Source organism: Anthonomus grandis, chromosome 11, assembly GCF_022605725.1.
Source record: "Anthonomus grandis grandis chromosome 11, icAntGran1.3, whole genome shotgun sequence".
Lineage (NCBI taxonomy): Eukaryota > Metazoa > Arthropoda > Insecta > Coleoptera > Curculionidae > Anthonomus > Anthonomus grandis.
The window spans coordinates 28,376,369-28,399,674 of NC_065556.1; the positions used below are offsets into that span (position 1 = coordinate 28,376,369).

General features: G+C 32.2%; 1 protein-coding gene across 3 annotated transcripts in view; it reads left to right on the top strand.

Annotated features, from left to right (window-relative positions):
* LOC126741872 (uncharacterized) overlaps positions 1 to 23,306 on the top strand; it is a 313,270-nt gene that overhangs the window by 196,555 nt on the left and 93,409 nt on the right. For all 3 annotated transcript variants that reach the window (XM_050448321.1, XM_050448322.1, XM_050448323.1), the window contains one exon: positions 3,038 to 3,171. In XM_050448321.1, the coding sequence (XP_050304278.1) occupies positions 3,038 to 3,171 (134 nt within the window). The remainder of the gene's footprint in view (positions 1 to 3,037; positions 3,172 to 23,306) is intronic.

The window sequence follows — 23,306 nt, forward strand, 5'->3', positions numbered from 1 at the left end:
AAACTGCTTGAAATATTAAATTACGAGACAGTTTTACCACAACCAAGATGATAATGGTAAAACTGTCTCTGTGTAATTTGAGTGTCACACTGTGTTCACAAAAGTTGAATTTATGGCCTAAAATTTAAACAAGAAAACTAGAAAAATCTGCTGCCTGAAACTGCTTGGAATAATTCAAATGTCTACCTGAAATTAAAATGGAATCGATTCAACTGCTGTCAAAGAACAAATGTAGAAATTCGTATTTGACCATCTGAAATTAAAGAAAAAGTCATTGCTTACTTGCCTAGAATAATGCTTTTAATTAGATATTAATCAATCAATAATAAAGTCATTTACTTATAATTAAGACTAGAATCCGTGGTTCAACTATACATGAAACTAGAGCAAAACCGAGGAATCAGTAAGTGGCGATCTATTTGGAATTAAAGTTTAAATTGAATTGATTCAACTGCAATCTGATATTAAGGAAAAACTTATAGCTCAACTGCCTAGAATAATAAAAATCATTTAACTTGTACCAAAATAAGCCAAGGAAATCAGTTTTTCAAGTCAGAAAAATGCAATTTAATTAACAATTAAATTGACATTTACCAATTTAAGTATACAATATTTACAAATGCATAAATTAATAAATATAAAAAAAAATAAAATATGATACCAAAGAAGACAACATGACTTAAATCATCAAGTATTGAATAATTAATATATAAAATATTTAATTAATTAAATAATCGAAAAATATAATTGCTGTACGAACTGTTCTCTTGGTAAAAATCTCATCCGTACTAAAGAAAAATTCCTGATGATGGTAATCCATGGATTAAGTTATTCCATAAATCGAAGCGTCAGAAAGTATTAAATAAAGAAATAAACGCTTTCAAAAATTTTAAATTTAATAATTTATTTTTTGATAAATAAACCAAAAATTCATTAAAAAATTTGGCAGCGTTGACAACTTGATGGCTGTAATATTCATTCATTCATTCGTAAGCTTGAAAGGAGTTTTTAATCATATTTTCAGCGAGAATTTTTTTTAGGACCCTTGGCTTAGTCAAAAATTTAAAATTTTTCAGGCATTTAGGCATATTTTGAAAATAAACGTTTTGTAGATATGTGCCTGGCAATTGCATTTTTTTAAAATTTATTTCAGTGTTTAAGGTGTAATTTTTGCAATTTTGAAATAATTTAAAATTTTCCAGGTATCCGGGCTATTTTTTAGTTTATTTAATAAAGTGGGATCTTTATTTTCCGAAAAAAACGTTCCGTTAAAAATCCACTTTTTGAAAAAACTACAAATTACACTTCCCAACGTCCCTATTTCAGTGTTTAAGCGTTATTTCCAATTTAATTTTTGTAAGTATGAAATAATTATTATTTTTTATAAAACGAATGAAATAATAAAAACAGTGATATTCTTGTTTAAAATTTTTTTAAATTTAAAGGAAACTACTATAGATGTCGAATAATACCACGCTTTTCTAAAAATGCAGATCCCTTAATGAAATAAAAGCTTTTCCCAATTTCCGGACTTGCGGTGCATCTTTTTCCCACGTTTAATACAATCCAGAGTCCTGACGCCTAGATAACACATATCCCAGATATTTCCCCCAAGAATATTAGTATCGCCCCCCTTTATAATAAAAATGCTCATGTAGAGTCTTTACGATAATGTGTCGGAATCAAGCAGGCAAATTTATACAGGGTGGTCAAATTAAATTCTTTTTTAATTTCCCTAGGCTAAGACCAAAAAATACGAAGACATTTGGTGCTTAAGCAAATTAAGACCCAAAGATTTTGCAAAAAATTTTTTTGCATTAAAAAATCAAAAAAAAAATTCTTACTAAATGACGTCATTTTCAAAACAATGCCATGCGAAAACTCTCCAATATATCAATTTTGCAGGAGGGTATGCGACAGTGTTGCCATACTGGATAAAAATCCATAAAGTTTAAGTAAACTTCGCCAGTTATTAACAAAAATAATAAAAGGAATACATTTCAGTTTTCACTTGGAAAACACGCTATAAATGAACTTTATATTGTTTTGCAATGTTTGTATCTAGCATGGAACATCTGTTTATATAATTTTTTTTTTATTTAAAAAATTTTATTAATTTTTTTAAAAGTTAATTGGCAAGGATCCCCCAACCCTTACACTCTTAAATTATATAAAATTTAAGAGTGTAAGGGCTGGTGTGTGTTTAACCCAACTCAACTAAAACCAAAACAACCCAACCCTACATTTGACATAACTTCACTTAATTAGTTGCATGATATAAAAAAGTTTAAAACGGTGCCACAAGCTACTATAACGTCTTTGTATAAAAAAATCAACATGAAAATAAATCCACAATACAATCAGAGTACAATTCGGCAACGCTGTAGTGATTAGTTTGAGCCTGAATCCACATTGGTATACATAATTACGGATCCGTTGGGACCACGTGATTACTATCAGCCAATAACGGACCCGATAATCGACCCTCGGCCTAAAATCGGGTCTGTTATTGGCTGATAGCAATCACGTGATTCTTCTGAATAAGTTGTGTGTCAAATGTCAATAATTTGACAGTTGTTTATAAACGTCCACGTTTCTAAATTAAAGGAGGCAATTTGGTAAACAACTTTAAAAAAGTGTTGCGTTTTTAATCCTTATATTTTCTTTTTTTAATATAGGAATAAAGTAAAAATATTATAGATCAATATAAAAGTCATTAGTCCGCGATGATAGTCTAGTATACTTTTAATATTTGTTTCCCTAAGTAAGTAGAAGCATAAAAAAATCGTGGTCCATATATAAAATAAGTTTTCGTTTTTTTTTTGTTAAAAAATTGCTTTGATTTTTTTGTCTTAATTTAATGGATTTAAGGTAAAGTTCCTAAACATACCTAAAAATCGTTGGATCGTAAATTGCTCAATCACCGAACATTTTATTTAGATGGTAAAAGAACTTTAATTATTAAACCGAGATTTTAAGAGAAAAAAAAATCCTTTTACAATTTTTCCATAATTTTAATGTCTTTTTTTAATTATAGAGGGAATCAGCTCAGAGGGATGCTGACCGTGAGAGAAGACTGCGCCTCGACAGCGAATCGCGTGCAAAACAGGCACTACAGGAGGCTGCCAGGTGCAGGTCAAGACTCAAGCTCCTCACACAAGAATTTGCAAGGTAAATTAAAATTATTTAAAAAAAATAAAACATGCCTTTAAGGGTATCAGTTTTCCCATCCAAAACCCTTGAAACTATTATTAAATCGCGAGCATAATTTGATTAATCTAATGCCCCATCAACCTGTGCCTCCGCGTAAACTCCCGTGCCTTATCTTGACTGATGTCTTATTTCCTCCCCGAGAGTGAAACTATGTAAATTTGATAAGACCTAAGCTTAGCGAGAATATACAGGGGTTCGCCCCTATAAGATCAAGAGTGAATATATAATTATCTTAAGACCGCAACGCTTCTATGGATAAAACCCTAAACTGTATTAAAATTATCCCGTTTGCCGTACTGCTTAAAATAATGTCACTAAATAACGTAAAAATTTATTGGAAAATTGAGGAATGCGGGCGGGTTGGCGATGTTACGAATAGTGCATAACTCACGACGAATATTAGTGAGGATTTTTACGTGTTAGAGCTCGCGATAGGTGTTGCGACGGACAATTCGGTTTTTTTTAAATCTTTAATTCCTTTATAAAATCTTCCAGTGAGATAATCAGAGTGCTTAAAAATAAATAATTTTGACACGGATTTCTTGATTGGTGAGTTTCAGTGATGTATAATACGTCATTTATATTATAATTAAATAAATGCGTTTTTTTTATATGTTGTAAGTTGTGCTAAATGGATTTTTACATTCCTGGAATGGTACTAAATGAAAAAAACACATTTTATGTATACATAGTTCTCATATTAGCCGCGATCTTGCATTTATAATGCCCATTTGTGGGCTCAAAAACGAGGTCGAAAAATGACTTTTTCCAAATTTTCAAAGTGCTCTCATTCCCTTAGTTCTGCTCGCATCCTGTTATAACCCGGTGTTTTCGTAATCCAGGTGACCTAAATAAGACGCTGGTATACTTAGTTTGATTTCGAAAAAAATCAGTTTTTGGTGGAAAAATTCGATACGGGGGGGTATACCCGAAAAATGAAAAATCTCAAACTTTGGAGGTCGATATCTCGGCTTATAATGGTCCTATCGGGAAAATTCCAACGGTTTTATCTTAGTTTCGTTCTTCTGAATAAAACGAGACTATTCGCAAGGTCGTAGCTCTTCTAATAGCTGAGATCTCGCATTTTTGGAGCGTATTTTTGGCCTCAAAAACGAGGTCGAAAAATGACTTTTTCCAAATTTTCAAAGTGCTCTCATTCTCTTAGTTGTGCTCGGATCCTGTTATAATTCGGTGATTTCGTAATCCAGGTGACCTGAATAAGACGCTGGTATACTTAGTTTGATTTCGAAAAAAATCAATTTTTGGTAAAAAAATTCGATACGGGGGGTATACCTGAAAAATGAAAAATCTCAAACTTTGGATGTCGATATCTCGGCTTATATGGGCCCTATCGGGAAAATTCCAACGGTTTTATCTTAGTTTCGTCCTTCTGAATACAACGAGACCATCGGCAAGGTCGTAGCTTTTCTAATAGCTGAGATTTCGCATTTTTGGAGCCTATTTTTGGCCTCAAAAACGAGGTCGAAAAATGACTTTTTCAGGATTTTCAAAGTGCTCTCATTACCTTAGTTCTGCTCAAATCCTGTTATAACCCGGTGTTTTTGTAATCTAGGTGACCTGAATAAGACGCTGGTATACTTAGTTTGATTTCGAAAAAAATCAATTTTTGGTGAAAAAATTCGATACGGGGGGGTATACCTGAAAAATGAAAAATCTCAAACTTTGGAGGTGGATATCTCGGCTTATAATGGTCCTATCGGGAAAATTCCAACGGTTTTATCTTAGTTTCGTTCTTCTAAATAAAACGAGACTATTTGCAAGGTCGTAGCTCTTCTAATAGCTGAGATCTCGCATTTTTGGAGCCTATTTTTGGCCTCAAAAACGAGGTCGAAAAATGGCTTTTTCCAAATTTTCAAAGTGCTCTCATTCCCTTAGTTCTGCTCAAATCCTGTTATAACCCGGTGTTTTTGTAATTTAGGTGACCTGAATAAGGCACTGGTATAATTAGTTCGAAAAAAATCAATTTTTGGTGAAAAAATTCGATACGAAAATTGAAAAATCCCAAACTTTGAAAGACGATAACTTGCATTCTATGGGAACTATCGGGAAAATTTAAATTGTTTTAATTTAATTTCTGCCTTCTGAATCCAAAAAGACCATCCACGGATTTTCAAAATGGTTACCTATAGGAAATGAAGACCCAATATTCATTCAGAATTTAGAAACCACTCAAAATATAAATTACGAAACTATTCCGACAGTTAAGTGGAATTCTTTAAATGCTCCCTATAGTTTATTTAAATCCTGCACAATAAACCCTAAAATGGCAACAAGCATGTTTTAATACCGCGCTTTCAGATTCGTTCGAAAATGGACACAAAAGTGGAAACCGATTTCTCGAATTCACCATTAAATACTGTTTCCGGCGCGATATGCACTGGATTCAAATGCATCTCGTACTTAAGGATTAAATTACTTTTTAGGCTAAAAAGTCACGACGAAAATAATTTTCTTGCAAATTCGTCAGAAAATCTATGAAATATGAAAGTTTTCTTATAGCAGCATAAATTGTTTAATAGAAAATATCTTTTCTTAGCACATAAATATAAAGCCAATCGACCCCTAACAGATTTCCTCTAAATCCGAAATCTTCACCGATTCCCTACGCCTTTTTACCTTATTTAATGTGGCCAATGTCCCAGACAAAATACCTCGAGACTTACTACATTGAACCTGAATTATTTTCACGGTAAATCGACCGTAAACTACTGTAACATTCCCGGCCAATATACTGGTTATGATTTAATACATATTGACTCGGGAGGGTCTGCTCGACTCCGGTTTTAAATCATGCGACTCCCGAAAGAAGTCTGGGAAAATCTGGTTTTTTATTCGCCATCATATTTTCGCTATTTCAATTTCGAGCATGAGAAGATAAGTAGAATGTGGAGTTATGGTGCTGTTATAGCTCTGTGAGTTGTGGTCCTGGATAATAAATGGACGAAAAAAAAATGGTTTAAAGTATAAAGCTTTTAAATGGGCCTTAATAAGCAGCTTTAATACCCCCTCAAAAAAAAGTTTTTATTTGCTAAACGTGTTTTATCATACAATAAAAAAGTTTCTTGAATGTCTTCTTTTTAGGCAAATTGAGGCCCGGGATTTCGTTTTATTTGGGTAAACTTTTTGACGTTCTGATTCTCTTTGTTATTTCAAAGTTCGGATAAAGGAGAGGATGGATATTTGTTTCGATAGGCCCATGTTTATCCAGAGTGGGAGGAGGTCTTTGTTAGGGTTGAAAAGAAACGGGAAATGGGATAACAGTAAAGGAGTTAGAAGAGAAAGTGATTAAATTTAAAAATTGTTTTTCTACTGTGATTTAGTCAATAATAAAAACATGGTTTATTTCTCTCAACCCTATAATTACGTATTCAACCACTCCCGGAGAAAGATCCAATATGAAACAATCCCCAGAAAATTAAGATCAATTTACATATCCTCGCTTCTGGCTGTTTACCCGATTTTCCTAAATTTCCATCCGGAGTAACGCGCCTCCGTCGTCTCCATTTCTCCAGCAAATAAACGTTAATCCGGTTATCTTATCCTTGCCAGGATTACTTCAGTTCACTTGTTCACTGCTTTATCAGAGAGAGGTTGATGACCATAAAGTCAGAAATGTTTTATTTTTAAAAAATCGCTTTATTTGTTGCCAAAAATGTCGTGTGCCAGCCGAGGGGCGACGACTGTCTGGAAAAGTTTGCAGACAATCCAGTCGGTTTTTCTGGAAAAATACTGTTAATATACAAACAGAACTTGGTATGTGTAAAAAAAAAACCAGTTACAATAAGAATTAATTCACTTTAGTGACGTTATACATCAATACATACATTATTTTGACTCTATCATTGAACGTAGTAAATCAATTTTCAAAAGAGCATAACCTTGTCATTAATCCTAATAAAACAAAAATGTTTTTCTTTTTAAACCGAGGATCACATAAAAATATAATGAAAACTGTTCACATTCAATTGGATAACGCAACTATTTTGTTCTCTGATACTGTAAAGGTTCTGGGACTTAAAATAGACAATTCTTTACAGTTTAAGAAACACGTTAATACTCTTCTGCAGAGGCATGCGTATGCTTTATGCCAATAAACACATTTTAAATTTTAAAATTAGGAAAAAACTTGTAGTGGCTCTTGTTTTATCTATTTTAAATTACTGCCTTATATTTTATTATCATTGCTTAGACCAAATAAATCGTTACCACCTGCAACGCGTGCAGAATACTTGCTGTAGTTTTATTTTTAACCTCGTAAAGTTTGATCATGTATCAGACTCAATATTTCAGTTGAGGTGGTTAACGCTACCTTACCTATTCAAATTCTTCACTTCTACTTTATTGATTATATATTAGTCAAAGTTCGGAATATCTTTTTGAAAACTTAATACCAAGAAACCAGGTTCACACTCGAAATATTAGATGCAATATCTTGACCATGCCGCACCATTCCACGGCTCTGTTCGAGCGATCTTTTACTTATAATGCCGTTAAGTTCTTTAATAATAAACCAATATTTAATACTTTGTTAAATGTGTATAGGACATATTATAGACTTTTGTTTTTAAATCAATCTAAAGTATAGTCTAGTGTTCTAGAAGATAAATGCTTTATATATACTTGTTACTTTTTTTGTTTTTTTTCTCGTTTTTTCCGTTTAAACTGCGATTGTTAGGAAGGTTAATAGTTAAAGAGTAGCTTTAATCTAATCTTCGCCTTCTTTCTTTGGCAATGTAGCATTAAGTAATATTGTAAGATTAATATTGCTTTTTTTTAATAAATTATTATAATTATTATTATTATAAAGAAAATACAGCAACTCGTTAATTCGTAATTATTTTTTCAAAAGTGTTTTTTTTTCTTTACTTATCCTTCAAGATCTCAAGATTAATGGCCTTAATGATTTAAATGGACATTCATTGCTTTATTTTTATTTTAACAAAAAACATTTAAGTGTAGATAATTAGGTATGTAATAGTGAGACAAGATCGACCATCAAGGTGATAAGAAATGGTGTATATTATCAAATTATTTCTTAGGAATGCAAGAATTATGTTGAACATATACCGATTAGGGTAGAATCAAAACATTAAAGTATTCTTATTGGCAATATTTATCACAAATAAATTTATATCGTATTTGGAAGGCCTGCTTTCAGAATTATATACAGGGTGTTTCAAAAGTCATGGTCCAAACTGATGGTTTAGAAATTATAGCTGTTTTTCACTTTTTGCTATGTCTGGGGCTTTATTTTTTAAATATATTTTTTTATTTTTATTCCAACAAATTGCGAGTCTTTTTAATAAAAGTGTAGTGTAATTTTTTTTTGTTTCGCTGCAGAAAATCTTGTTTAATTTGTTTTTGGATTCTTCAAAAATTAATTTTAACAATTTAGTGAAGCACTACACAGTACACAAAGACCTACAGGAATTTAAACCAATATTTAAAAACTTCCTACTATTTCTAGTCTTTCAATAAAAACATTTACCTTATAGTGTTTATTATTTGATCAATGTATGTTTAAATTTTTAGAAAAATGAAACGTAAAAGAAATAAAATCATAGCACATTTTTTGCTTGCATACCACAAATTTGGTACTATTTATATGCGCTTGACCTTCAAATTAGAATTCAGATGGATGCTATCAAGAGCCACAAACAAAAGTTGTATTCTCACATAAACCATTTTAAAAAGCCAGTCGGTTTAGATTGTGGGTATTTTCTGTATTCTTTTCTGTTTGCCTTTAGCTAACGTGTTAATCGATTTTTTTTCTGTTTTCTGACCTATTATACCATTAAAGTAATAATTAATCTGCATCGAGATGCCGGATCGGTATACCCCACGGGAATGTGCTGAAATGCATTACATTTATGGATTGTGCGGTGGGAACGCTCGCCTTGCTGCAAGAGAGTATCGTGATCGTTATCCGGATCATGAACGCTTTCCCGATCACAGAGTGTTCATACGAGTACATAACTCATATTTGCGGGGAGAAATACCTGGTGATGTACAACAAATAGGCAGACCGCGGTTGGATGATAAAGAGGTGCTTACTTTGATAGAGGCGGACCCTTCTACAAGTATTCGTAGATTTTCTAGAGCTATAGCTACGATACATCGCATGTTGCGGAGTAACAACCAGCATCCATACCACGTGCAACGTGTTCAAGCCCTCTTACCCCGTGACTACGCGCCTAGAGTAGCATTTTGCAGAGAAATGCTTCGACGCTGCAAGACCCGGACTTTTTTTGACTGCATTTTGTGGTCCGATGAGTCTTCATTTCAAAAACTTGATATATTTAATATTCACACTCTTCACTATTGGGCTGTAGAAAATCCAAGAATAATAAGGCAAGATCGCTTCCAGTAGCAATTTGGTATAAATTTGTGGGCAGGAATTCTCGGTGGTAGGCTGATTGGCCCTTTCGAGTTACCGGTCAGATTAAATGGAGAGAGCTACCTAGATTTTTAGAACATCAACTTTATGACCTTTTGGAAGATGTGCCTCTGGAATTAAGGGCAAGAATGTGGCTGCAACACGACGGAGCACCAGCGCATAGTGCACGAATAGTCAGAGACTATGGTATAAATGGTGCTTACCCAGCTCGACAATGCTCGAGCATTTAGAAACTTAAAAAGAAATTTTATAAGACGATGTCGTTTGTGTATAAGAGCCGGCGGCGGTCATTTTGAATATATTTTTTTAAATAAATGCCAATGAAATATTCGAAGTTTTATTTTAACCTTTATTTCTTTTACGTTCCATTTTTCTAAAAATTTACTTAACTTGTATTAAACAAATAAAGACCTTTAAGTTAAACGTTTCTATTAAGAGGCTATTAGTTGTAAGAATTTTTAAAACATTGGTTTAAATTCTTGCAGCGCCTTTCTGTACTGTGGTGCCTCATTAAAACGGTAAAATTTGTTTTTAAAGTAACCACAAAAAAATTAAACATGATTTTCTGCAGCGATAATACAATTTCATTTTATGATATACTTTTATTAAAAAGACTTGACATTTTTTAAATAAAGTACTAAAAAAATATATTTAAAATATAAACCCCAGACAATAAAAAAAAATATTTTTTTAAGCCAGAAGTAAATTATAGCAAAAAAGTGAAAAACAGCTATAACTTCTAAACACACAGTTCTTTGTTCTTTTTCAAAGTATAGCACAATGTAACACTGATTTTTTGTAATTAAGAGCTCTGGGATAAAAGATGTTTATATGTCATATCATATGTTAAAATACTGCAATTTAGAATCAAGTTTTTCCAATGTTTCTTTGGATATATTTCAATCTGAATAAGCTTACGTACGATATACAACAGATACAATGGAATATGAACATTGACAAAAATGTGTCACTAACAAAAAATTTTTTATATGCAGAAACTACTAAATAAAGAATTAAAAATATAAGAAATTTTATAGATATTAAAACCATATTATTGATTTATTGAATTTTTATTAAAGTAATTGTGTTACTCAAACGTCTTTTGGTGTAGCACTTACTACGGACGATACTGTAAAAGAATTTCTGATCGATATTAAAAGTAGAAATTCCAGTGACGATAATTCAAATTTAAATTTAATTATGATTGCTTGTTCAACTATAATTGAAGATGGTAGCGAGGAGTGAGATTCTCCATTTTCGTCTTACTAATTTATGGTGTGCCTTGGCTTAAGAGAGCACCACTACGTAATAAAAATATTTTTTTAATGCGGTAAAAGTTCAAAGAGTGTACTTGTATTTATCGACTTTTTAGTTTTATTCTCTATCTCAGTCTCACAAATGATTGGCAATTGCTATTATATAGTGTTCCTTGTCTAAAGACAGCACCGGTACGTAATAAAAATATGTTTTTAATGCAACTGAGGACAAGAGAAAGGAGTGAGATGCAGTAGAGATTCAAAAAGTGCACTTTTATTTACCGAGTTTTTAGTCTTAATCTCTATGTCATTCCCACAAATGATTGACAATCACTATTTTACCTTATATTCCTTGTCTAAAAGGAGCACCGCTACGTGATAAAAATATTTTTTAAAGAAATTGAGGATAAGAGGGACGAGTGAGATGCAGTATAGGTTTAAAAAGTGTTTTTTTTATTTACCGAGTTTTTTGTTTTATGCTCCATCTCAGTCCCACTAATGATTTACGATGACTATTATACAGTATTTTTTGGCTAAAGGGTTCACCACTACGTAATAAAAATATTTTTTTTATGCAATTGAGGACAAGAGGGAGAAGTGAGACGCGGTAGAAGTACAAAAAGTGCAATTTTATTTAGGGACTTTTTAGTCTTATTATCTCGAGTCACCAAATAACTAACGATCGCTATCATCTATTATTTCTAATTTGAAGGGAACATTATTAAAAACCTCAAGGCAGTTGAAGACATTAGTGAGGCGTAAGATGTCTTAGAAATTAAAAAAAAAATTGTTAAGAAATTGAAGCCTCAAATATATGTGGAATTTAAGGCTTCTAGCTGGAAAATGGTAGTCAAATTAATGAGCACTTATGTTTTAAAGTATATTTTGAAAGGAATCAGGGAAAGGTTATAATTACAGTTTTTTTTGAACGAGTTGGGTGTAACATGGGTTTATTTTCTTGGGCAGTAACTGGCTATTAACTGACAATGAATACTAGATAAATTTATTTTTTTTATCGACATCTCCTGGTCAAAATAGGGAAGTCAATGTCTCCTAGATTCCTGAACGTAACCCTCTCCGAATCCCAAAACACCCGACACCCTTTTTTGTTTCATTTCTTCCAGAGTCAGATGTGCCTTTCCAGGCATCTTTCCTTTTTTTTTTAGTTTTTTCCAGGCAGTCGTCAGGGTCATTTTCTTCCTTGTCCAGGTATTTCTTTTTCATATTCCAGATAATTGGAGTCCCTCTTCCAGGCAGTAAGTTAAGCATTTCGTTGTAGCATTAATTTACTAACTAAAATTAATATTTCGTCTGATTTCAGGCATTTAGAGTGTGATATAGTCGTTCAACTGCCTTCTAATTGATGATATATTGAGTGGTGCTGATAACAATAAAATTGGTTTTAATTTTACTAGACTATTAACTTCTTAAGTGTCTTTTAAGTAAAAATATTAGAAATCAGATACTACAGACTCCTATTAAACTTAAATGACAATTGTATTTTTTCAGTACATATACGTTGATGATACGCAAGTATTATACTGGTTTAGGGCGGGGTATGTTCCAGAAGAAAATTTTGGGCTTAATTTAGATCTTCAAATTATATACGCAGTACTATTTACTAAAATTAAATCCCTTAAACTCGGTAGTCTAGTATTATTGTTTTTAATTTGATTTTTTAAAATTATTGGTTGCATATATTTAATTTTTTTATTGTTTCACTACCTGTTAATCCATTGTATAAATTACTAAGTAAAAGCGGCCCATAAAGTACTGGGGGAAAAATTGTAAAGCGTACCGCTGTTTTTCTCTTCACAGTTGTTGCTGCTTATTCGACCGCTTCCCTTAAACTCGATGCTCTATTATTCAAATGTAAAATTTTGTATTTAACTTTTTTTTAATTACGTTGTTGCTATTTATTCAACTGTCGGTGTATATTGTATGTTACGGAAAAGCTAAAATCCAAGCCAGTGTATTATTTTTTTTGTTCTATGGGTTAATAAACAACTGCACCAAAATAGCAATATTATTCAAGCAATTACATCTACAACCCCAAACAGACAAGATTGATTATGTTTTACCATGTAAGGGGTGATAACAAGCTCACTATGTAAATATATAAGAAAAAGTGGAGGGATTACTCTTTGGGGAGCAAAAGGCAGAGACGGATTCGTGAATTTCGTAGAGGAGCCATTAATCACTTGCCGAAGATCTTCATATCCAGAGGGTCATCACCCAAAAACCTGTACATTTCTCACCTAATATGAAATTATTTGTATTTAACCGTCCCCCTGGTTGCAAGACAGAAATTGTTTTCCATCTCTCGCTTGTCGAAATTGCTTCGTTTCCTATGCGTTACGATTTACGCCCTTTTCACTGCTCATCACGGACCGATGATTGAACTCCTGTTTACCCAGTCTGGTTTCCCGACCGCGGCATGAATTATTTAGTTTTCTCGAGATTGCATTTTTGGGGTCTTTTGAGCGATGAGCACACGATTTGCTCCTTTTTCCACCCCTCATACTAGTGTGAGAACACAACCCGTGGCTTGCGTCAGCTAATCGAACACGATGCATAACTTAAATGGATACGAAGGCTGTCAGTATTCAAGGTTGAATTAATGTGTTCTATTGTTGTCGAAACGAAGCGATATTATCTAAAATTTTACCTTTAAAATGTAATTAAAAGGGAAAGCGTAACTACCCGAGCGTACTCCAGATAAAACCGAAACAAAGTGGAAGAGCGCAAAATATGAACACGAAACGAACGCCGGCAACGAGTCGCTAATTAAAACTGCTATTAAGGCCCACCAGAAAGGGAGGAAAATAAAGAAAGTTTTGGTAATTTTTTTTGGGTTTGGGAGGGAAGGGGGGGAATTTGCTTTGCTCAAAATTTGCTTTGAGTGAGGATTTTTTTTTTTTTAATTTTACAATAAAGAATCGTACTTTAAATCAGTTCAACTTAGTCTGAAGCGTATTAATGAATAGATATATTAAATAGTATTTATATTATGTAAGCAGATAATGTATGCTAGAAAAACATTAGTCTTGCTTGAAAACCTGACATTTCGCCTTAATTGTCTCAAAAAAACAGCAGATCACTTGAAAACAGAGAAAAAGTTACTTAAAAATACTCCAATTGCCTTGAATTAACTAAAAATTACGTCCACTGTCTAAAAATTTACTTCAGATGCCTGGAAGCAGGCTTCAATTACCTGAACTAAATAAAAAATAAGTGTGTCTATCTTACAAACTGTGGGTCCGATAACCTGGCAAAACCAAAACATGACTTTCTAAAAATTGACTTTAATACTTCAAAAAACAGAAATTTGACCTCAATTGTGTTAAAAAACATTGCAAATCACTTGATTTACCTAAAACAGACAAATAATAATTTCAATGTCTTAAAGCAAATGACAAGTACTTCGATTGCCTTAAATGAACCAGAAATTGCCTCGACAGCTTAATTCAATTGCCTGAAAGAAGGTTTCAACTATCTGAACAAAATTAAAAATACTTCAAGTAGTTGTATTTGAAAAAGTTGACTTCTTATCCAGTTTTAGGCATTTAGGCCCATCTGACTCCCAAAATCAGTTATGGATCGCTATCAAATTATCCCTATTATCTATAAATATCACAGTTACGTAAGAAAAATTAAATTTCAAGGAAATCTAAGGTGATGTTGAAGAATGAAATGCGATCGAATGTGAAAAAATTGACTTTTTACCCACTTTTAGGCATTTAAACCCATATGACTCCCAAAATCAGTTGGCGATCACTATAAAATAATCCCTGTCGTTTGTAAATATCATAAATACGTAAGAAAAATTAAATTTCAAGACGATCGAAGGTGATACTGAAGAATGAATTGCGATCGAATGTGAAAAAATTGACTTTTTACCAACTTTTAGGCATTTAAGCCCAAATGATTCCCAAAATCAGTTAGCGATCATTATAAAATGACCCCTATCGTCTGTAAAGAACATAACTACGTAGGAAAAGTTAAATTTCAAGGCGATCTAAGATGACACTGAAGAATGAAATGCGATCGATTGTGGAAAAATTAACTTTTTACCCACTTTTAGGCATTTAAGCCCAAATGACTCCCAAAATCAGTTAGCGATCATTATAAAATGACTCCTATCGTCTGTAAAGAACATAATTACGTAAGAAAAGTTAAACTTCAAGGCGATCCAAGGTGTTACTAAAGAATGAAATGCAATCGAATGTGAAAAAATTGACTTTTCACCCACTTTTAGGCATTTAAGCCCATATGACTCCCAAAATTAGTTGGAGATCACTATAGAATGATGCCTGTCGTCTGTAAATGTCATAATTACGTAAGCAAAATTAAATTTCAAGGCGATATAAGGTGTTACTGAAGAATGAAATGCGATCGAAAGTGAAAAAATTGACTTTTTACCAACTTTTAGGCATTTAAGCCCAAATGATTCCCAAAATCAGTTAGCGATCATTATAAAATGACCCCTATCGTCTGTAAAGAACACAATTACGTAAGAAAAGTTAAATATCAAGGCGATCTAAGGTGACACTGAAGAATGAAATGCGATCGACTGTGGAAAAGTTGACTTTTTACTCACTTTTAGGCATTTAAGCCCATATGACTCCCAAAATCTGTAGGCGAATATTATAAAATGATCCCTATCGTTTGTTAATGTCATAGTTACGTAAGAAAAATTAAATTTCAAGGCGATCTAAGGTGATAGTAAAGAATGAAATGCGATCGATTGTGAAAAAAATGACTTTTTACCCACTTTTAGGCATTTAAGCCTCTATGACTCCCAAAATCAGTTGCCGATCACTATAAAATGATCCCTATCGTTTGTAAATCTCATAATTACATAAGAAAAATTAAATTTCAAGACGATCCAAGGTGTTACTGAAGAATGAAATGCCATCGAATGTGAAAAAATTGACTTTTTACTCACTTTTAGGCATTTAAGTCCATATGACTCCCAAAATCAGTTGCCGATCATTATAAAATGATGCCTATCATCTGTAAATGTCATAATTATGTAAGAAAAATTAAATTCCAAGGTGATCTTAGGTGATACTGAAGAATGAAATGCGATCGAATGTGAAAAAATTGACTTTTTACCCACTTTTAGGCATTTAAGCCCATATGACTCCCAAAATGAGTTGACGATCATTATAAAATGACCCCTATCGTCTGTAAAGGACATAACTACGTAAGAAAAGTTCAATTTCAAGGCGATCGAAGGTGTTACTGAAGAATGAAATGTGATCGAATGTAAAAAAATTGACTTTTTACCCACTTATAGGCATTTAAGCCCCTATGACTCTCAAAATCAGTTGGCGATCACTATAAAATGATCCCTATCGTTTGTAAATGTCATAATTACGTGAGAGAAATTAAATTTTAAGACGATCCAAGGTGATAGTAAAGAATGAAATGCGATCGAATGTAAAAAAATTGACTTTTTACCCACTTTTAGGCATTTAAGCCCAAATGATTCCCAAAATCAGTTAGCGATTATTATAAAATGACCCCTATCGTCTGTAAAGCATAATTACGTAAGAAAAGTTAAATTTCAAGACGATCCAAGGTATTACTGAAGAATGAAATGCGATCGACTGTGGAAAAGTTGACTTTTTACTCACTTTTAGGCATTTAAGCCCATATGACTCCCAAAATCAGTGGGCGATTATTATAAAATGATCCCTATCGTTTGTTAATGTCATGGTTACATAAGAAAAATTAAATTTCAAGGTGATCTAAGGTGATAGTAAAGAATGAAATGCGATCGAATGTGAAAAAATTGACTTTTTACCCACTTTTAGGCATTTAAGCCCCTATAACTCCCAAAATCAGTTAGCGATCATTATAAAATGATGCCTATCGTCTGTAAATGTCATAATTATGTAAGAAAAATTAAATTCCAAGGCGATCTTAGGTGATACTGAAGAATGAATTGCGATCGAATGTGAAAAAATTGACTTTTTACCCACTTTTAGGCATTTAAGCTTATATGACTATCAAAATCAGTTAGCGATCATTATAAAATGACCCCTATCGTCTGTAAAGAACATAACTACGTAGGAAAAGTTAAATTTCAAGGCGATCTAAGATGACACTGAAGAATGAAATGCGATCGACTGTGGAAAAGTTGACTTTTTACTCACTTTTAGGCATTTAAGCCCATATGACTCCCAAAATCCGTAGGCGAATATTATAAAATGATCCTTATCGTTTGTTAATGTCATAGTTACGTAAGAAAAATTAAATTTCAAGGCGATCTAAGGTGATAGTAAAGAATGAAATGCGATCGATTGTGAAAAAAATGACTTTTTACCCACTTTTAGGCATTTACGCCTCTATGACTCCCAAAATCAGTTGCCGATCACTATAAAATGATCCCTATCGTTTGTAAATCTCATAATTACATAAGAAAAAATAAATTTCAAGGCGATCCAAGGTGTTACTGAAGAATGAAATGTGATCGAATGTAAAAAAATTGACTTTTTACCCACTTTTAGGCATTTAAGCCCCTATGACTCTCAAAATCAGTTGGCGATCACTATAAAATGATCCCTATCGTTTGTAAATGTCATAGTTACGTGAGAGAAATTAAATTTCAAGACGATCTAAGGTAATAGTAAAGAATGAAATGCGATCGAATGTGAAAAAAATGACTTTTTACCCACTTTTAGGCATTTAAGCCCAAATGACTCCCAAAATCAGTTAGCGATCATTATAAAATGACCCCTATCGTCTGTAAAGAACATAATTACGTAAGAAAAATTAAATTTAAGACGATTCAAGGTGTTACTGAAGAATGAAATGCGATTGAATGTAAAAAAATTGACTTTTTACCCACTTTTAGGCATTTAAGCCCATATGACTCCCAAAATGATTTGGCAATCACTATAAGATGATCCCTATGATCTGTAAAGGGCATAATTACGTCAGAAAAATCAAATTATAAGACGATTCAAGGTGTTACTGAAAAATGAAATGCGATCGAATTTAAAAAAAAATACTTCTTAGCCAAGATCAGTTGGGAATCGCTATTAAATTCTCGCTATTGTCCGCAAAGATCACAATTACGAAAGAAAAGTCAAATTTCAAGTTCTGTCTTACAAAAAGCGACTTCGATTGCCTAGAAGAAATCAAACTTTTAAAAAATTGGTTTCAACTCTTGTTTTAATAAACAGAAATTTACCCCCGATTGTTTTAACTTTAACAAATAAAACATTACTTCACCACATAGTTAATACATAGGAGTACACTGCGGAAACGTTAACCCGGTTGCATTCGCCCTCCCGACAAAACCGCAAAACGTATTTCAGCGGGATTTTCTTCAACAAATCCCGACATTTCCCAGATAAAAGTTTTCCCCGTATAGCTCCCGGGGCTCCGCCGGCATATCCTTTATATACCATTATATTTATGATAATGCGAAACAATTGAATGTAAAGTTGTACGCTCTCGGCGGGTAATAAGTTCTCCTCGTCATCCCTTAAAGGAGAAGGCATTTTTGGCACACCAACACTGAAGTTGAGAAGATTGAAAATTTAATTTTTGCTGTAGCAGTTAATTTCGCTCTAATAAGACTTTTATCCGGAGAAGAACATTCAGGAAGTAAAAGTGGAGAAACGGGCAGGAGCACTTTTTGTCCGTTTCTTTCTTCTCTTTGTATGAGCTTCTTTTATTTTTTTCCAGGCAGTCCAAAGTTCTTAGTTCATTTTATCCAGTTAGTACAATTTTTCTTCTATTTCTTTCCAGGCAGTTGCAGTCGGTTTCTGGGTAATTGAAGTCCCAAGTTAAAGTCTCTAGTCTTTTCCACACAGTTAAATAGAGAAAAAAATTGCGCTTTCAACTACCTGGAAGAGAATTTTTTTGTTTGTTGCTCAATAGATAGTAAAAAAATGATCGTCGTGTCCATTAAAGTTATGCATAACTTTTTTAAATTTTCCAATTATTGCAGCCCTATTTGGCTCTACAGTTAAATTTATTAAGACGTTGCCGTCAAGAAAAACCTTCAGGAAGTAAAAGTGGAGATATAGGCAAAAAAATGGTTTTTGTATGGGCTTCTTTTATTCTTTCCAGGCAGTTGGAAATAGCGGTTTCTTTGTTCATTTTATCCAGGTAGTTCAGTTTTTCTTCTATTTCTTTTCAGGCAGTTGCAGTCGTTTTCCGGGTAATTGAATTTTTCCTTGTTTTTTTCTTAAGACAGTTACTAAAAAAAATCTTTTTTATCTTCCAGGCAATTCAAGTCATAATTTTTATTCCTTTTAAGAGTTAAAGTCTCTAGTTCTTTCCACACAGTTAGAAAAGAGATAGAGCAAAAAATACTCTTTCAACTACCTGGAAGAGTGTATTAGCTTTTTTGTTCATTGCTCAATATATAGTAAAGAAATGATCGTCGTGTCCATTTAAGTTATGCATAACTTTGTTAAATTTTCCAATTATTGCAATTGAAATTTGCCTGAGAGCGTATTAATAAAGGCTTTCTGGAATACGACAATATTTGCCGATGAAACCAAAATAAGGCTGTTTGAGTTTTATGAAAAATTATTAATGTGGAGAAAGCCCAATGAAGTGCTGAATTAAAAAAAAAATGAAACCCACTGTAAAGTGGAGTGATGTTGTGCGATGGAGCAATAAATTAACAACACATATGATATAGAGTTTGAACCATGGTTGCTATATAATGCCTTGCCTAAAAGCACTATCATCATATTTGAATGTAAGTGAAAATTTGAGGATAATATTGAAAAATAAACTAATTAGGCTTCCAATATCAAAAAAAGAAAAATGACAGAAATTTAGAGCACACTAACTCTATATTACATTTGAAAAGTTGGTGGGATCAATTATTACAAGACATAATTGATAATCAAGGAGGACCAAGCAAGCAAGTATTAACAGCTGTTATTCACATTATTAAGTTGGTCTGCTTGTTTTAATATAGTAATTTTAGTTTTGTATGATTTTTAATTTGTGACATTTAAATTCAACGATTTTTTAGTTGAATATTTATCAATTATTAGGTATTAGATCAATATTAGAAAAGTCTCTAGCTTTAAGCTTATTTAATTTCAGCTTGTGGTTCTTTTTAATTAAGAATAAAGAATCAGAAAAAAATATTTTTCTTTAAATAACCAGTGTGCCACTATAGGTATTTCCTATAAATAGTAATAGTAATAGTGATAGTAAGATATTTGAATAATGAAAAAGAAATTAAAAATGTATCATTTGTATCCAATATATTATTTAAACGATAAAACTAAAAATGAAGAACATTGTAAAAATAGGTCTGATAATGTAAGACTGATTGATATTATAAGTACGAATTAAATTTAATAAGACGTTGCCGTCAAGAAAAACCTTCAGGAAGTTAAAGTGGAGAAACAGGCAGAAAATGGTTTTTGTATGGGTTTCTTTTATTCTTTCCAGGCAGTTGCAGTCGGTTTCTGGATAATTAAATTTTTCCTTGTTTTTTTCTCAAGACTGTTGCTAAAACTGTTAAGAAAAAAATCTTTATCTTCCAGGCAATTCAAGTCCTAATTTTTATTCCTTTCCATTCATTTTTCTTGTTTTTTCTCAAGAGAGTTAAAGTGTCTAGTTTTTTCCACACAGTTGAATAGAGAAAAAATTGCGCTCTCAACTACCTGCAAGACAACTTTTTTCTTCATTTCTTAATTTATAGTAAAGAAATGATCGTCGTGCCCATTAAAGTTATGCATAACTTTTTTAAATTTTCCAATTATTGCAGCCCTATTTGCCCCTACAGTTAAATTTAATAAGACGTTGCCGTCAAGAAAAACCTTCAGGAAGTAAAAGTGGAGATATAGGCAAAAAAATGGTTTTTGTATGGGCTTCTTTTATTCTTTCCAGGCAGTTGTAGTCGTTTTCCGGGTAATTGAATTTTTCCTTGTTTTTTTTCTTAAGACAGTTACAAAAAAAATCTTCTTTATCTTCCAAGCAATTCAAGTCATAATTTTTATTCCTTTTAAGAGTTAAAGTCTCTAGTTATTTCCACACAGTTAGAATAGAGATAGAGAAAAAATTACTCTTTCAACTACCTGGAGAGTGTATTTGCGTTTTTGTTCATTGCTCAATATATAGTAAAGAAATGATCGTCGTGTCCATTTAAGTTATGCATAACTTTGTTAAATTTTCCAATTATTGCAATTGAAATTTGCCTGAGAGCGTATTAATAAAGGCTTTCTGGAATACGGCAATATTTGCCGATGAAACCAAAATAAGGCTGTTTGAGTTTTATGAAAAATTATTAATGTGGAGAAAGCCTAAGGAAGTGCTGAAATAAAAAAATATGAAACCCACTGTAAAGTGGAGTGGTGTTGTGCGATGGAGCAATAAATTAACAACACATATGATATAGAGTTTGAACCATGGTTGCTATATAATGCCTTGCCTAAAAGCACCATCATCATATTTGAATGTAAGTGAAAATTTGAGGATAATATTGAAAAATAAACTAAATAGGCTTCCAATATCAAAAAAAAGAAAAATGACAGAAATTTAGAGCACACTAACTATATATTACATTTGAAAAGTTGGTGGGATCAATTATTACAAGACATAATTGATAATCAAGGAGGACCAAGCAAGCAAGTATTAACAGCTGTTATTCACGTTATTAAGTTGCTTTAATATAGTAATTTTAGTTTTGCATGATTTTTAATTTGTGACATTAAAATCCAACGTTTTTTTAGTTGAATATTTATCAATTATTAGGCATTAGATCAATATTAGAAAAGCTTCTCTAGCTTTAAGCTTATTTAATTTCAGCTTGTGGTTCTTTTTAATTAAGAATAAAGAATCAGAAAAAAATATTTTTCTTTTAATAACCAGTGTGCCACTATAGGTATTTCCTATGAATAGTAATAGTAATAGTGATAGTAAGATATTTGAATAATGAAAAAGAAATTAAAAAGGTATCATTTGTATCCAATATATTATTTAAACGATAAAACTAAAAATGAAGAACATTGTAAAAATAGGTCTGATAATGTAAGACTGATTGATATTATAAGTACGAATTAAATTTAATAAGACGTTGCCGTCAAAAAAAACCTTCAAGAAGTAAAAGTGGAGAAACAGGCAGAAAATGGTTTTTGTATGGGCTTCTTTTATTCTTTCCAGGCAGTTGCAGTCGGTTTCTGGATAATTACATTTTTCCTTGTTTTTTTCTTAAGACTGTTGCTAAAACTGTTAAGAAAAAAATCTTTATCTTCCAGGCAATTCAAGTCCTAATTTTTATTTTTTTCCATTCATTTCTCTTGTTTTTTCTCAAGAGAGTTAAAGTCTCTAGTTTTTTCCACACAGTTAAATAGAGGAAAAATTGCGCTCTCAACTACCTGGAAGAGAACTTTTTTGTTCATTGCTCAATTTATAGTAAAGAAATTATTGTCGTGTCCATTAAAGTTATGCATAACTTTTTTAAATTTTCCAATTATTGCAGCCCTATTTGCCTCTACAGTTAAATTTAATAAGACGTTGCCGTCAAGAAAAACCTTCAGGAAGTAAAAGTGGAGAAATAGGCAGAAAATGGTTTTTGTATGGGCTTCTTCTATTTCTTTCCAGACAGTTGCAGTCGGTTTTCGGGTAATTAAATTTTTCCTTGTTTTTTTCTTAAGACAATTACTAAAAGAAATCTTCTTTATCTTCCAGGCAATTCAATTCACAATTTTTATTCCTTTTAAGAGTTAAAGTCTCTAGTTCTTTCCACACGGTTAGAATAGAGATAGAGAAAAAATTACTCTTTCAACTACCTGGAGAGTGTATTTGCGTTTTTGTTCATTGCTCAATATATAGTAAAGAAATGATCGTCGTGTCCATTTAAGTTATGCATAACTTTGTTAAATTTTCCAATTATTGCAATTGAAATTTGCCTGAGAACGTATTAATAAAGGCTTTCTGGAATATGGCAATATTTGCCGATGAAACCAAAATAAGGCTGTTTGAGTTCTATGAAAAACTATTAATGTGGAGAAAGCCCAATAAAGTGCTGAAATAAAAAAATAATATGAAACCCACTGTAAAGTGAAGTGATGTTGTGCGATGGAGCAATAAATTAACAACACATATGATATAGAGTTTGAACCATGGTTGCTATATAATGCCTTGCCTAAAAGCACTATCATCATATTTGATTGTAAGTGAAAATTTGAGGATAATATTGAAAAATAAACTTAATAGGCTTCCAATATCAAAAAAAGAAAAATGACAGAAATATAGAGCACACTAACTATATATTATATTTGTAAAGTTGGTGGGATCAATTATTACAAGACATAATTGATAATCAAGGAGGACCAAGCAAGCAAGTATTAACAGCTGTTATTCACATTATTAAGTTGGTCTGCTTGCTTTAATATAGTAATTTTAGTTTTGCATGATTTTTAATT